The sequence below is a fragment of the Silurus meridionalis genome, chromosome 21 (assembly GCF_014805685.1).
Source record: "Silurus meridionalis isolate SWU-2019-XX chromosome 21, ASM1480568v1, whole genome shotgun sequence".
Lineage (NCBI taxonomy): Eukaryota > Metazoa > Chordata > Actinopteri > Siluriformes > Siluridae > Silurus > Silurus meridionalis.
In genome coordinates, this window is record NC_060904.1 from 1307089 (window position 1) to 1324658 (window position 17570).

Here is a 17570-nt window from a genome sequence, read left to right on the forward strand (position 1 = left end):
CACACACACACACACACACACACACACACACACACACACACACACAAAGGAGTTATTCTCGTTCCTCCCCCAAGGCGAGAGATTTGAAAGTCTGGCGGGTTTTAGAGTAACGCCTGCGACTGTGAAGTCTGAACTTATGATATAAAAAGCAGAAATAATTTGGTGCTGATTTTCACTGTCATATGAAACCCAACACCATCAGTGATTCATCAAGCAGAGAAGAACTGTGTGTGTGTGTGTGTGTGTGTGTGTGTTGTGTTGCATTGTGTGTGTGTGTGTTGCATTTGTGTACGTTGTGTTTGTGTGTGTGTGTTGTGTTGCATTGTGTGTTTGTGTATGTTGTGTTTGTGTGTTGTGTTGCATTTTTTGTAAGTTTGTGTGTGTGTTGATTGTGTTGTTTGTGTGAGTTGTGTTGCATTGTGTGTGTTGTGTTGCGTTCTGTGTGTGTGTGTTTGTGTACAGACAGACAGACAGACAGACAGACAGACAGACAGACAGACAGACAGACAGACAAATGCACAAATCCAGCATCATGAAGTTCTGCTTTCCATGGGTAGAAAGACAGCAATCATATGATCAGGTGTCCACAAAGTATTTGGGGCATAGTGCAAATGTATTTATTTATTTGTTTGTTTGTTTGTTTACTGTACTGTTGAATTCGTGTACATTTTTTTTTCTGGTTTTTATTTTATTTTTATTTCTATATTCATTTGATTGCTTGGTTTATAAGTCAAGTTATATGACAACATGGAAGAGAAAGAGGAAGAGAAAGCGAGAGGAAGAGATAAACAGATAGAGAGAGAGAGAGAGAGAGAGAGAGAGAGAGAGAGAGAGAGAGAGAGAGAGAGAGAGAGTTCACAATTCTTTTAAATAAACTTGATGGTGATATACTGTATATGTAGATCATCCTTCTTTTTTTCCACCCCCCACTCTCTCTCTCTCTCTCTCTCTCTCTCTCTCTTTCTCTGCACTTAAAGCACCCACCCTTATATGAGTCATAGAGACCAGGGCAAGCAGGCTGTAAGACTGATGAAGATGACCTTGGCAGCTTTCTCTGACACTGACTGACACACACACACACACACACACACACACACACACACACACACACACTTAAATCCCACTCAGTGGGAAATTGCCACTGCCTGATTGCGGTTGTCGGTAGAAAGGGTTTTTGGGATCTTGGTAGTGATGAGTTTGTGAATAAGACGACACACAGCAGGAAGCCGACGAGGAGGTGGGAATTATTCTGGAGATAAATAAACAACCAGGAACAACATTCTTATCACGAGCCCCGATTTTTTATCCAAAGTCCTAATTTCTAATCCCAAACCCAGATATTTTTACCCTGAGCTCCGATTTCTTTTCCTGAGTTCACATTTCTCATCCCGAACCCTAATTGATTGATCAGAAAATGAAACACTAGGAAATATCTGTACTACATTATAACTCATGTCAATGGCTGAGAATCTTTCAGTGTTAAATACAATCAGATTGCAAGAATCTGATTCTTGTCAGTTACAAATTCATTCTCAGTCTGTTGTGTTTATGAATTCTCTACAGGAAGTCACAGTGTTTTACAAATGAGGTGTTTTATACCTTCATATTCACACAATAATATCCACAGGTCCTTTTAATTATTAGTGTGTCATGGTGTGAGATATCAGTCACCCTGAAGTGTGTTTCCATACAACCACAACTAGAGTTCAAACTTTACTCAATTCCATGTGAAATCTGGATTTGAGTTTGAGACTCTGATCAGCTCTAAATAATTGATCTTGATATAGAGGTAATGGGACTTGAACTTAAAACTTGCCAAAAATGTCCAGATTTCCAGTTAAAGTTTAGTCTCTGACTTTGTAGTCCACTTTGGGGACTATAGATACTGTGGACTGGAAACTATGAGAATCAGACCTTGAGAATTTTGATTTGAACTTAAATGACTTGAACTTTGGGACTCAACTTGGACTTAAGATTTAGATTCAAGTGAAGAATTTCAATAACTAGAACCTATAAGACACGAGAATTCAACATATGAGACATTGGCTTCAGAAATCAACTTGTAAAACAACTCGAAATTAAGATTTAGACTTAGACTACTTGAATTGAATTTTACCTTCAACTTTAGAGACTGGGCAGTAATTGTACTTGAGGGCTCAACCTGAAGGTATGGATGAGTCTTAGACTTGATTTGAAATGAATAAGATCTGGATTTCAGCACTTGGAGACCCTGCTGTGACCTAAGACCCTGCTGAGACCCTGCTGAGACCTAAAACCCTGCTGAGACCCGGCTGAGACCTGAGTCCCTGCTGAGACCCTGCTGAGACTTAAAACCCTGCTAAGACCCTGCTGAGACCCTGCTGAAAGCCTCAGCAGCAGGTTATGTGCTTCAAACTCGAACATGAAAAAACAAATTGATGTTCACGTTATAAAAGTAAAATCCATCGGACTCTAGTGTTCCATCAGTCTTAATCCTTTTATTGATATCCAAAAAAGGTCCATTATTTTTCTTTCTTGTTGACTTTATTGCTCTTTTTGTCAGTGAATAAAAGAAAGCAATTTGAGAAATAAACACTCGAATGAAGGGCCTTTAATCAGAGAGTGAGCGATTGTGAAAGAGCGAGAGACCTTACTATAAGTGGCTATAATCACACCTCCTGGCTGCAGAGGAGCACGGAGCCTTGTGACAAATTTTCAGGTTTAATGAGGACGTCTCCAGTTTGCAGCCCAACTGGCGTCTCTATGACTCTCTGCATACAGAACAGGCTAAAAGGAGAGCATTAATCTAACGCCAGTGGCGGCTCGGCGCTTTACGCCGGCCATGTTTTATTAAGTGCGCATGCTAATGCTCGCACTGCTGCAAAACATTTTGTTGTCAACTTTTACTGCCTTATTCAGGAACCGGATTGTTGAAGAGGGGAAACGAGGGTGTGCATTTTTCATGACTAAAGCTGTTAAGTGATTCGTTTAGAAATCCCTGGATTTTATAACGCATTCTTTAAAACGAACGATGGGCAGGAATTCAACAAGGTCACACATCAAGAACGTTTAGAATGAGTCATGGGCTTTATTCGTCCTGAATAAATGAATAGGAACTTATTATTCAAGTGAGTCGGACACGTGTGGGTGGAAGAGTCAGGCTGACGCAGAACCAGGTGCTCGCACTTTCTCTACAACGTAACAGCCATGATGATCTACTCGATTTATAGTAACAACACAATAACCTTCAAAAACAAACAAAATTATTGTGCTAAATTGAACATTGAGTTTTCTTTGTGAAGGACCACTTTGCTTATTTAAGGGTTCTTCACCTCCCAAAGCTGGAAGAAACACAAAATGTTGTATTGTTCCACACAGAAGTTTTACAAGAACCTCTATTTTTCTCTCTCTGTGTTTTATTGGGTTCTTCAATAGTTCTAAAATTGGGTGATACTGAGCTTGCTGAAGTTGACCTTTTCTGAATAGGGATACAGTAGAACTTTGGAGGGTTCTTTTATAAGCACAAAACATTTGTTCATCCTAAAGGGTTTTAGATTTCTAAAGGGGTTCTATTTGTAAATGAAAACCCTCTGTTGTAGGAGTCTTCAAAGGTTTTACTACAGAAACAAACAGGGGGATCTGGAGTCAGAGTGAAGGGTCAGCCATGATACAGCACCCCTGTAGCAAACAGGAGCAAGACCCTCGCTTACGGGTCCACCAGTGGCAGCTTGACAATGCTGGGCCTAAAACCCCAGACCTTCCAAACACTAACGCAAAGCCTTTAACCTTTAAAGCAGGGGTCCCCAAACTACACCCCACATTTGGAACGGCCCTCTGAACAATGCCGGAGACATATTTTGTCAATTTAATTTTAAATATATGTTTTACTCATTTGTGTATTTGATAATAAAGGTTGGGTTTCAAACTAAAATATCCCTTATTTATTAATGAAGGTCGCTAGTTGCTAGATATCTGCTAGAACTTTCAAGTATATGCAAAATTCCATACCGAGTTTTTCCGGCTTCCGGTCCACTGTCATTATGAGAGCGGCCTCTAGGGGCAAATTACTGCTGCTACGAGACTGCACGCTGCACGGAGAGTGCGATATTATATTTATTATTTATCATTGCTTAATTATAAAATTCGATTTCTTAATTTATATCTTCATATTTATTTCCTTTAGCACATTTTTGTGATTCAGTACCGGTGCAGAAGTTCTGGTAGTCACTCCGGTACAGAAAATCCCAGACCACCATTAAAGAAAGGAGAAGTTATGTGACCCTCACAGAAAAATGTTTGGGAGTCCTGCTTTAAGAGTTCTTTAAAAACAGCTTTAAGCAATTTCAGTGAAAAATACGAGTAACTATTAATGGTTTAGAATTTGAACTGCATTAGTTACGTTAAATGGGTAATTGTTCTCACCTTAAAAATGGATCTTTGAAACAGTTAAATTAATCCGTGTAAAAAAATCTAAATGTGACCTCTAAACCTTATCTATTGGCTTTTAAATTTGGTCCATTGGAAGACCTTTGCGAACCACCACAGAGTGGTATAATGAATCAGGCCCCCGTTTGCTTGGCTACGAAAAATCAGTCACCTCCCAGTTCTACTCCACGGAGCCGCAGTCTACAGTTTCACAACACATTAATGATCTGTAATGAGAGCCAAACGGTTCTCTGTGCCAAAGCTTTCGGCTGCTTCTCAGGGGATTTTCATCTGTTGGAGTTTCTCACCAGCTTCCTTCCGGAGTGTGGACTAATATTCCATCTGCTCCATGTGGCCACTGTATATCAATTAAAGCCTGACTCATTCAACAAAGACCTAAAAAAAAAGCAAAGAAAACACAACGCCCAAGGTGCTGCGGCTTTTCATTTAGAAACCAAGGGTTTGCTCTGAGATGCAGGAAAAGACCTTGTGCTTTGAATGCATCCACTTAAGTGCTTTTAAACCTTACAAACAAAACACTAAATCACTATAGACCCTTTCAGTGCCGACGTCACGATTACGACACAACGCTAGCATTAAACAAAAGAAAAACTAGACGTGGCCAATACAAACCCGCACAGTCACTACAAAAGAGAAGCAAATTGTCTTATTGTTGTGTTGGTTGCCAGAATCTACGAACTTTGTGCTCCGATTTAAAATTTGATCGCATACAAAAAAAAAAAAAAGACGAGTGCTGTGGTTTAATGTAATTAAAACGAGCTGGACAGAAACGATCATCAAAAATGCTCACAGAGATGCTACCTGATGAGAAAAGCCCCAAAGTCGAATCTCAAAGTATTGAGCAGGTGAAGGGATCTCAGTGGCGTCCCAGGACACCACCTCGGATTCTCGCTGTCTATTGTAGGGGTCTTTTCCCAAACTGCTCTGAATCCACATCTATTTTTCAATCTTTGGAGGCATAATAATTATGGTTTCATCCTTTCAGGTTGAAAAAGTTGTCACATGAGGAATTCTTTCTTCGCTTATCTAAGTGATGTTAGGAATCTGGGGTCAGAGCACAGAGGCCAGCCATGATACCTGCTCAGGGACCCCAAGAGTGGCAGCTTGACCATACCGTCAACCATACCGTGACCATACTGTCATGGGCTTAAACCATGATCTTTAGATCAGTGTCCCAGAGCTTTAACCACTGAGCTACAAGTCTCTCGTATGAGGGGGAACCCACTTCTGATGGCAGTATCATTAGCATCTACAGAAACCCTTTTCTCCGGTTAACGGTTCCTAAATCCATGTGGCTCTACAAAGGCAGGCCAAGAGTGTCTCTGATTCTCCGGCTTATTAGAGTGGATGAGAATCCTCTGGGTCTCCGGCCGGCTGATTAAACAGTGACAGCGGCCACTCTAAGTACGCCGCACAGCATGGAGTTTAATTTATATGGTAATGGGCATTTAGCAGGCTAGAAGCACACAGTCAGTCACAGTGGAGTCAGGAACGTTTTACAGTGTTTTTTTTTTTTTATATGTAGCTTGATTGAGTTCTCCTGTTCTTGATTTGCAAGAATGAGACCCAAAGAAGGAGGATATACTGACGTATGAAGGTCATCAAGAGTTATGGATAGTCAGCTTCTTTCATAGACTGTACTTGTAAAACTCGTTATAATATACTATTCATCTCCAGTAACGTTTTATCCCTGTCAAGGTCATAGCAGGAATACACCGTGGATGTGAGAATAGTCTATTGCAGGAGACATGACATTCATGCTTTCATTCAGACTCAGGGACAATGTGAAGGACACAGTTCACATAGAGGCTTGTTTTTGAAACGTGGGAGGAAACCAGAGAACCCTGATTAAACTCCAGGGGAGAACATGAAGGAGCTGGCAGTTCAGAAACCTGAACTCAGAGACTTGTTGAATTTAATGCCACTGAAGGTGTTCCAGTGGCTCCTGGTGGTTTGTATTTTTTTTCCATTCCATGAAACAAAAAATGAAACCAAACCTGTAATCTTGCTTTTGCACACCTCCACATCTTCACTCAGTGCACACATTGGGTTCTCCTGCATTCATGGCATTTCCCATGACTCCAGTAATAACAATAACTCCCAGCATTCTTTGCTCTAAACTCAACAAGACCCCTGACCTAGAAGGAGCAGGATACACATTTGCAAACCCACACAGCGAGAGAAGATCGATCGACTCATCATAGCCCATCTCGGCATCTTCTCTTCAGAGTAAGAAGCAGCAGCAGGACGAGAAAAACGACATTACCAAAAAAGACTAGATGGATCTCGCTGAAGCACTTTTGCTCCACACTTGTCAGTCCATTGGTGGATAAATTATGCAGTAACTGACTTAATTTACCCTCAAGTGGGAAAGCCAGACTTGTTGGACATGTGTCATTAGACAGGCAGCTTTAGAGATTATTAAAAGACAATGTCAGTGTGTTCGGAAGAGGACGTGTTTCGATTTAAGCATGATTTAATGCTAAAAAAACACAAGATATCTCACAAAGGACTCACAAGACCAGCGTGCAGTATCTGATGCCTCATCTACACACATTTCCTGAAGATTTCTGTTTGTGAAAAACATATATATATCTTTCTTATAGTAAATAATCATAACTGGATTCTGTACATTGGTTCCCAAGAACTGCTGCTGTAATCATAATCATAAAGTCATAAAGTCAAGGGCGTAGCTGGTAGGAAAAGGGTGTGGATGATAAGGAGAGGGTGTGGATGATAAGGAGAGGGTGAGAACGATAAGGGGAGGGTGTGGGTGATAAGAAAAGGGTGTGGATGATAAGGAGAGGGTGTGGGTGATAAGAAAAGGGTGTGGATGATAAGGAGAGGGTGTGGATGATAAGGAGAGGGTGAGGACGATAAGGAGAGGGTGTGGACGATAAGAAAAGGGTGTGGATGATAAGGAGAGGGTGTGGATGATAAGGAGAGGGTGAGGACGATAAGGAGAGGGTGTGGATGATAAGGAGAGGGTGTGGATGATAAGAAAAGGGTGTGGATGATAAGGAGAGGTGTGGATAAGGAGAGGTGAGGATGATAAGGAGAGGGTGAGGATGATAAGGAGAGGTGTGGATGATAAGAAAAGGGTGTGGATGATAAGGAGAGGTGTGGATAAGGAGAGGGTGAGGATGATAAGGAGAGGGTGAGGATGATAAGGAGAGGTGAGGACGATAAGGAGAGGTGTGGATGATAAGGAGAGGTGTGGATGATAAGAAAAGGGTGTGGATGATAAGGAGAGGGTGTGGAGGATAAGAAAAGGGTGTGGATGATAAGGAGGGTGTGGATGATAAGGAGAGGTGTGGGTGATAAGAAAAGAGTGTGGATGATAAGGAGAGGGTGTGGATGATAAGGAGAGGGCGTGGATGATAAGGAGAGGGCGTGGATGATAAGGAGAGGGTGTGGATGATAAGGAGAGGGCGTGGATGATAAGGTGAGGGTGTGGCTGATAAGGTGAGGGCGTGGCTGGTAGAGAGAGAATGTGGGTGTGGTTGGGGCTTCGAACTAGTAATACTAATACTTCACTAATTAGTAAACGTAAAAACAGGTAGTATCTATAACAAACAAACAAAAAAGTGTGAGCTCAGTGGTTACAATTTTGGACTTCTGATCAGAAGGTCATAAGTTCAAATACTAGCACCACCCAGCTGCCACTGCTGGGCCCCTGAGCAAGGCCCTCAGTTGTATACAGCTCAGTTGTATCAGTGACAATTGTAAGTGGATCTAGATAACGGCGTCCGCCAAATGCCGTAAATGTAATGCAAAAATAAAACTAAAGCATCTGCCTGGTAACAAAACCTTCACGAATGGTCCAATCTCATCAAAGTTTCAACTGTAGTGTTTTTATCTTACAGATCGGACACCAAAAAATAAATAATTAAAGAAAATAGATCAGGTCTTACCTGTAACCAGCTCCCTGATGTCCACGTCAGAGGTTTTCCTCAGCAGACGTACCAGTGCTGGGATTCCTCCACAGTTCTTCAGGGCTATCTTGTTGTCGTCGTTAGCTTTCCCGTAGACCAGGTTCCTCAGAGCTCCACAGGCGCTCCGGTGCACCTCCGCCATCCGATGATCCAGCAGGTCCACCAGCAAGGGGATGCCACCCTGCCTTCGGATCTGAGGAACAGAGAGAACGTCACATCGCTGCTGATATACTGGGTTCTTCTCGTTCCTGGTGGTCGGGTAATGGTGTTTAATTAGCAGTTCTACAGGTTAAAGATGGATCTCATGACGTCGAATATTTTGTATTAGTGGTAGTTTTATTTTTCGAATTTTATGCTGAATGTATTTTGAAAGCCTTTATTTTAAAGACTCTCAGTCATGAACAACGAAGTGGACGCTGTGATTTTTTTGTGAATCTGTGAATAATTCAGTAAATAAACACAATAAACAAGCAAACAAATGAATAATTGTCCATTTTTCTGTCTTTTTTCCCCATTTTTTTCCCAATCAAACAAAATGATGTTTAAATTAATTTGATTAAATGGAAAATAATTAAAAAATTATATTTCTAACGACATTAAAATGATGACGTGATTTAGATTTACAGAGCCTGTGAAACGTGTGGAAACACCAAATCTTTTATGTTTTTTGAGACCCAAACATGTTCCTTTAGTTTCTCTGCAATAAACTTATGTGACGGTGGATGCGTGGATGAAAGTTCTGAATGGGATGTTTGTGTCTCTACCAGAAGAACTTATGTAAGTAGGATAACTGCAGGAAAGACATGATCAGACTCCTTCCCCCCCACACCCACACATGGAGGTAGAAGTTTAATGATTTGGGGTTGTATGGAGCAGAGACGGTTCTGAAAGTTGAATGGAATCCTGAACCAACATGGCTCCCATTCCACACTTCAACACCATGCAGTTCTGGACTGCGGCTCATTGGAACCGACTTCATCGTACAACACAACAGACGACTGGAGTGATATCTACCATGGAACGACCTTCCCAGTCACCGCACCTAAATCCTACTGAACTGCTCTAAGATGAACAAGAAAACTCCAACTAGTGAAGAACATCTTTGGTAAGTTTTACAAGAGGCACGGTGAAGTATTTCAGCTGAATGTATAGAGAAAAGAACTTTCTGGATGCTGAGAGTGTGTTTGAATGAATAACCATTAATATGAGCTGGTATTTATGGCTACAAGACCACAGAGAAATAAGACTGAAGCGTCACAATTTTAATAAAATGTCCAAATGTATAAAAGGAATAACTCAGTAAAATGATGAATGACCATGACAGCTCCCAGTCACTGAGGATTATTATTCAAATGGCAAATCAAATCCAATGTTAAATGTAGAAGAAACGTTTCAATAACCACAAAAGCGTTTTCTGAAACCCCGGTCAGGAAGTGAAATGCACCGGGGATCAGCGTCTGAATCATGGTGGTGAGAACAAACAGCGTGACTAAGTCTCAGTCAACAGCGTCTTTGTGTTCTGCATCAATCAATTAAAGCAAGCCAAGTTGATTAAAGAGGCGGCTACAGAGTGCCAAGTGCGCCCAAGAGAACGCCGCTCGCCATCACAATGACTGACACCTCACTCCTACTTTCTCACTTATTTACTCTCTTCAAGCCTCTGCAGCGTCCCGTGACGAGCGCCTGACACCTTCTGTAATTCTCACAGCGCTTTACAGTTTCTCTTCCTGCTTACGTTAATACACGTGAGAGCACTCGCTGTACACTCAGCCACGTTATAACACGTTTATGCCGAGCTTCACCGAGTGAAGATTAGTGGTTTAATGTGGTTTGATGATGTGTGCTGTTTTTCAGCATCCATTGTATTATATCTTCTCGAGGGACAATACTATAGAAATGAAACTTGGATATATTTTAGATTATCAATGTGCAGTTTGTATATCAGTACAGATTTACTGTCCTCTGAAAAATAACTCAAAATACAGCCATTATTGTCTAAATAACCTGCAATGATTTGCAATGAAACTATTATTTATCATTTATTATTTATTTACTATACTTCTATTTGAATTGGACCTCAGAACAATGGTAGAGACAGATTAAAAAAACGTATTTTAAATAAATATTTAACTCGTATCGTATCTGTATTTGATAATAAAGGTCAACTTTCAAACTAAAACTGACCTCTATAATGTTATTAATAAAGGTCAGTATAGAGGTTAAAGGTCAGCCAAAGACGTCTGATATAATTGTGTGTCTCAAACTTTGGAGAAGAACCAATTCGGAATCTGTCCGTAAAGAAAAGTGTCCCAATACTTTTAACAAAACCGTGTAATAAACAATGGCGACTGTGTGGTCTGGATGAATCAGAGACTCAGTGGCGTTCAATTAGAGATGCAGATGCTCTTCCGGCCCGATTTCAGAATTACACACACACACACACACACACACACACACACACACACACACACACACACACACACACACACACACAAAGAAATTGAAAGATTAGACTTCCTGCCAAAAAACGGCTGATGAAGCTGAACTTAAGCCAGACAGAGACGAAGCGGTTGGCGGATGGGAAGTTCTGGGGAAGTGAAGACCCCCTGCTATAAATAGTGCTCGGTTTACAGGCTCAGGATTGTTTCCTCCGTTTCTGATGAACAAAGTCACAATGCTATTAACGTTTTACTTCCAGAAGAATTCGCTCTTCAGCTTCTCTCGCTGGAAAGACCAATCACAGGTTAGAAAATACACTAGAAAAAAACATGATTTTTACTCATCAGGGGCTCTCAGGAGACAACACACACACACACACACACACACTATGAAAGTGTCACTAATAAAAGGTTGGAGGAAACCCAGAGAACCCGGAGGAAACCCACACAGCTCCAGAAGTCTGAAAAACTACAAGGATTGTGTGTAAATGGGTTGTTGCTATAGAAACGGTAAAGTACAATAAAGGAGAGCGATTGTACGGGGTCATGGGGGGTCATGGTATATACAAGTTCGTCTTACATTTAAACACAGAAGGCACTAAGACCCCGAGGATGCAGTTCACCCTGGCGGGTATCGCATGCCGTGCAAGATGTGGAGGAACGCATTTCCACGTCGCATCTGAGCGGTTCTCGGCGGAGTGACGGAGCGCAGTGCCGTTTATCACCGAGCGTGAGCGTGACGCTGAGGAGTCTGTGCAAGCGTGCATTCTGGGAAATGAATGGCAGTCGTGAAATAACCTGTCCAGACCTCCACAACCATCTGCTGTGATGCTGTCACATGTAATTAAATCTTCGATTCCAACACCTGGCCTCACACACACACACACACACACACACACACACACCTGTAATGCTACACCTGGTACAAATGCATTATGTCTCCATACATACAGTATATATATTGCCAAAGGTTTGCAGACACCTGCATTAGTAAGTGTGATAAGTCTGGGCTTTTTCCTGCTTTTTGAGCATCACGGTCCACATTAAGTCCCAATTTGCTCTTATATTGCCCTCCACTCTTCTGGGAAGATGTTCCACTACATTTTGGAGTGTGCTTGTGGATATACTTGTGCTTATTTATCCACAAGGGTGTTAGTAAAGTCAGGTACTGATGTAGGTGAGAAGGTGAGAAGGTCTGGAATGCCACGTGTGGCTGGAAAGTCAGGTGTCCCAATACTTTTGTCTATATAGTATATATATTAGTGTTTCTTTCACCATCTTTTCATCATTAAGATGACCTGCACATGCTACGAACGGGAAATGTGTAGGGGGAAATTTCGGTAAAGGATTTAGATGCACTGCACAGCAATTATAAAACAATGCAGATTCAGCTAATCTAAAAGTCAAAACTGAATATATTACTTTCCAGACGCTCCACACGTTCCACTCCGCTGTTTCAAAATGCACACTGCCACGTTTCTTCTCAAAGTGTCCCAGAAGTAACGACACAGTGATAATTACATAATTGCTCATCTTATAATTGATCAGTTTGTTTTATTGCATTTTAATCAGTATATTCAATCAAAACCAAAACAAACTGCAAACAAAAAAAATTCTATTAAGAATCATTATTTCCCTGTCCAACTGAATAGTGGATTGTGATTGGCTGGAAGGAGTTCAGGTGTGAATAGTGGATTGTGATTGGCTGGAAGGAGTTCAGGTGTGAATAGTGGATTGTGATTGGCTGGAAGGAGTTCAGGTTTGAATAGTGGATTGTGATTGGCTGGAAGAAGTTCAGGTTTGAATCGTGGATTGTGATTGGCTGGAGGGAGTTCAGGTGTGAATAGTGGATTGTGATTGGCTGGAAGGAGTTCAGGTGTGAATAGTGGATTGTGATTGGCTGGAAGAAGTTCAGGTTTGAATCGTGGATTGTGATTGGCTGGAGGGAGTTCAGGTGTGAATAGTGGATTGTGATTGGCTGGAGGGAGTTCAGGTGTGAATAGTGGATTGTGATTGGCTGGAAGGAGTTCAGGTGTGAATAGTGGATTGTGATTGGCTGGAAGGAGTTCAGGTGTGAATAGTGGATTGTGATTGGCTGGAAGTTCAGGTAGTTTGCGTTCATCAGTTGAATCTAAATGAATGCGCTGCTTATAAACACCTGTAACCATAGTAACATACAGTTCCAGTTCCATCCAGAGTGAGGCAGCGATTGTACACATTTCTTAATGACCTCACTGAGCTTCATGGTGGAGTTTTGCGTGTGGTGGAACATCTATGGTGAATACGTAGACTTTCATAAACAAACTGGAGAAGAAAATGTTCCTGGAGAAACATAACGAAAAACAGCACCAGGAGTTTCTCCAACGGCTTCATTATTAGTGAAGATGCAACACAAACTGGATCTTTCATACAAATAACTCAACTTCTGGCACTACTTTATCTGTGTGTGTGATGCGGAGCAGCAGAATTATAGTCGTATGTAAAATGCGTAATGGGAATAAAACGTTATTTTGATCCATTCAGTCAGTTTTACTCTGTAAACATCAATAACAGCTTCAATGCTGAGAAGTGACCATGGTATACAGTGATAATCCACAGCAAGGTGTGAGACTTTACACCATTTTAATGCTCTCCGCTTCACCTCTGGACCTTCTTCACCTCGATATCCTTGAACACTTTATACCTACACCTGAATTATTCCTTACATAATCATAAATATAGCAGTATTTATATTCTAGAACGTGTTTATAGGTCTGATAATTGTGCCGTTTCATCCTGAACCATTTCACTTTATGTGTAATTGAAGCTACATTAAAGTAAATAAACCACCAGTGAATGGATAATAAAACAGCAGTCTATAGAACAGACTAACGGCACGACTCTTCATCGTAGGTTTCTGGGATCGTTCTTTGTAAGACTTAAGAAATTAAAACATGAACGTCTGAAAGAGCGCGACGTGACGCTTGTACAGTAATGTTCCGGAGCGAACCTTAATAAAACTTTCTCATTCCACTCGAGAGTTTCTTGCTGAAAGGTTCATTTCTACATCTTGTAAAACAAATCAGAGCAAACAGAATTTTGGTAATAAATTTGGGAATTTGTGTAATGAATACGACAGCACAGAGGAACGATGCGAACGCTCCTCATCGGAAACTGAACTTTATTTTTTCATTAAATAACATTTAGAGGTTGGTCTGCTGCTCTCATTGGCTCTCGTGGTTTATTTATTTATTTATTTTAATTGGTTCCTCAGAATTTCATTTCCGTCAGCCCACTTTAAGCCTTCGAGACCCGATTACTGAGCTGCTTCATGTACACGTCAATACATCGTTGTTGCCTTTTATTATTTGTCTCGCTGTACAGAAAAAAATGTCCCGCATCAATAAAGAGCCGAATTATCTGCTGACAACGTGCGTAAGAATTAATTTCTACAGAACAAAAGACGTCAATATGGTGAACGAGGAGCTCCGCAGGATCGGCGCAACGTTCCAGAAAAAAACATGTTCTGTATAACACTCCTTAAAGAACGATGAAACTCTCCAGCCCGGATTTCTTAAAGCTTTCTTAACGTTTACGAGGTGATATCAAAAGAGGTATCAAGACGAGCTCCGCTTACAAGTACACATTTATCTATGTTTCCACACGATCACCTTCAAAATAGTCCCGTTGTGCAGCAATACAGCGCCCCCAGTGTTCTTCTGGAACGTGTCCTGAAAGTTTTCTTTTTGAAGCGTCTCAAGCACCTACTGAGCTGGATCTTCAACTACGGGAAAGGAGAGAAGTCTGCAGGATCTGGTGAGTGTGGAAGTGAGATCACGTTGTTTCGCGTGTGAGGAGGAGCTCGGTGACAGGGGAACGCATGTGATCAGATTAGCACCAGCTGCACAGCTCCAGATGTACACAAGACCATGTGTTTTGGAACACGAACTTATGAAGGTCGGTGCTACCTGTGACTATGCGTGCATCTGTTGGTGTGTTACAAAACATTTGCCAAAAACTCTGCCCTCGTTTATTGCGACCGACTTCCACATATCACGCCTTGCTCTTTACCCTGCTAAATGATAAACAGCTTCCTGCGGTTCTGGAAGACTATAAAAACTCGGAAAAACTCTAATGATGTTGCTTGTGTAAAAGAAAAAACTTTTTTATGCAGGTTTGATGAACTGTAACTCACCTCAGCCTTGATCTTGTTGTCCCCGAAGCACAGGTGCTGCAGGTACGCTGCAGCGTTGGACTGAACCGACGGAAACTGATGCTGCAACATCTGGATGACTTCAGGAAGCTCGGGGTCTCGCCAACCAAATTCCCTACAGAGATCCAGAAAGATAGAGAGGTTTTATAGATTTCAAAATTTCTGTAGTGGAACAAACGTATTGGGAAAATACGGCCACACATATATTCATACATTGACATTACATCATATGAAATTTTATCATTGAATAATCCTTGTAATAGAATAAAGATGATGTGTATTGCATTAACGGTTTACGAGAAAACGTTAAATGTTCCTGTGAAACCAGGTTCCTCCATAAAACTCGACTCTTCATCAAAAAGCAGTGCATCGAAATGAATCTTTTATTAGTTAGAGATAAACATCTGATAGCTACTGAGGGAACCATGAGTTAAACACAGAACGGCCGGAATCTTAAACCTCCCATATGGAGAGATTCCCCAGGGCAGATAAAGATCAGCCGGCTCTTAAAGTCGAGGATCTGACTCTCACAACCCAGCGCTGATCACACCGAATGAAAACCATGTGTAGAAGATAAGGTCTGTGGTTTCTTGGTTAATTAAAGCTAGCAGGGACAGAGCAGGGCTCGGAAATTGAATGCCAATCATGATCATGCTAACGCGGCATGCATGCACCAGGAGGGCAGTGATATTGCTGGATGCTGCTCTGCTAAATGCTATAAAACAGTCCAATGACACTTTAACATGACAGAACCGGGACACCTGGAGAACCAGGGCAATGTGTATGTTTCTGTCCTGTTTACAGAACAACACGTACATAGCAACAATGCTACAATGGAGAACTTTTTTGTCTCCCATAGACACATACTACCTCTGCCATAGACACATAGCACTCTTTATCTACCATAGACACACTTCAACACTTCTACAACCAAACAAACAAAAAAGTCTAAAATGTAAATAAAAACCGAATGCGATGATGAGCAAATCTGAAAAAGAATATTTTATTCGAAAGAGAAAACATATGTTGAAACTGAGGAAATGTACCATTTTAAGGTCAAAATTAGGGTCATTTCAAATTTGATGGCCGCAACACGTTTTTAAAAAGATTGGGACAGAGGCAGCAAAAGTCTGGAAAAAGTAAGTGTCATTAAAATGAAACAGTTAACGAAGCGTTTTGTAACTATTGAGGTTAATAAACAGCAGGTCAGTAAAATGATTGGGTATAAATTGTGCATCTTAGAAAGGGAAAGTCTCTCAGAAGTAAGGATGAGTGGAGCTTCAACATTCTGTAAAAGACTGTGTTTACAAACTGTGGAACAATTTTAGAAATCGAAAGCTAATTCTAAAATGTACTGAGGCAAAGTGGAAAACTGTTTCCTTATTCCTATTTCTTTTTGTACAATGGACACAAAGGACACCATGTCCTCTGCACTAAAGAGGAGTGGGACTATATGGCTTGTTGTCAGTGCGTAGTGCCTCAGTGCATTAGTGCCTGTGGAATGGAAAGGCTTCAACGCTCAATCCTACACAGATTTTAGAGCAAAAAATGTTTCCATCCTTAGTAAAAGGTTTTAGAGGTGCTGAACCGGGCCGGCCTGTAGTCTAGACCTTTCACTATTTAAAAACATTTGTTGCAGCATGAAGCGAAAAACACAACGAAGAATACCCACAACTGATGAGCAGCTAGAATCCTGTATCGGACACATACAGAACAACATTCCTCTCCCAAAACAACTGGTCTCCTGAGTTCCCAGATGTATACGGACAGAAGACGTGATTCTACAAGGTGGGAAACGTGACCCTGTCCCACCTTTTCTTAAAAACGTGTTTTAGCCATCAAATTCAAAATGACCTTTTTTTTCCCTTAACATAGTAAGTATATTCTCAGTTAAAAAATTAATTTGATTGTGAATAGAATACGGATTTATGGGTTTTTGCAAATCACTGTATTGATTAAAATGTTTAATTTACACAGCATGCCAACGTTTTTTAATTGGGGTTGTACATTAGACACACATTCACACTATATACCATAAACACACTCCATCACACAAGAACTCTTCAAATACTGTACACACATAATACCTCTTCATACAGTATAAGATAAACACAAAGTAACCTACAATATTTCTTCATCTACAATAGACACACAATTACTCTTCATGAAAATGTTTTATGTGTTTTTATTAATTAAGGCTCTTGGGTCATAGTCCATTTTTTACGTGTCCAGATGTTGAAGTGGGAGGTGGTGTGTACACCACATCAGCCATTAACACACACACACACACACACACACACACACACACACACACACACACACACACACACACACACATAACCGTGTTGTTAAACCCCTGCTATATACATTAACTGCATATTTTATAACATTTACTGCGAGCAGGCGGTTTAATTGTGTGTATTTTTAATATAAGGCTGATAAAGCCGTTATCAAGACGCATCGCGCCAAGATAAACTCGCTTTTACTCCGAGCCCAGAGACGGAGCGAATTCATCCAGCGCTAATCAATATTTCCAGTAAATAACTCTTACCCATTAACCAAAGACAACTTTAATTAAAT

At 40.9% G+C, this 17570-nt stretch overlaps 1 protein-coding gene across 4 annotated transcripts in view; it reads right to left on the reverse strand.

The window, feature by feature from the left end:
* The window catches only part of ctnnd2a (catenin (cadherin-associated protein), delta 2a), a 219696-nt gene that overhangs the window by 57439 nt on the left and 144687 nt on the right, over nucleotides 1–17570 (reverse strand). For all 4 annotated transcript variants that reach the window (XM_046833632.1, XM_046833631.1, XM_046833630.1 and 1 more), the window contains 2 exons: nucleotides 14973–15105; nucleotides 8340–8553 (listed from right to left, as the gene is read on the reverse strand). In XM_046833632.1, the coding sequence (XP_046689588.1) occupies nucleotides 8340–8553; nucleotides 14973–15105 (347 nt within the window). The remainder of the gene's footprint in view (nucleotides 1–8339; nucleotides 8554–14972; nucleotides 15106–17570) is intronic.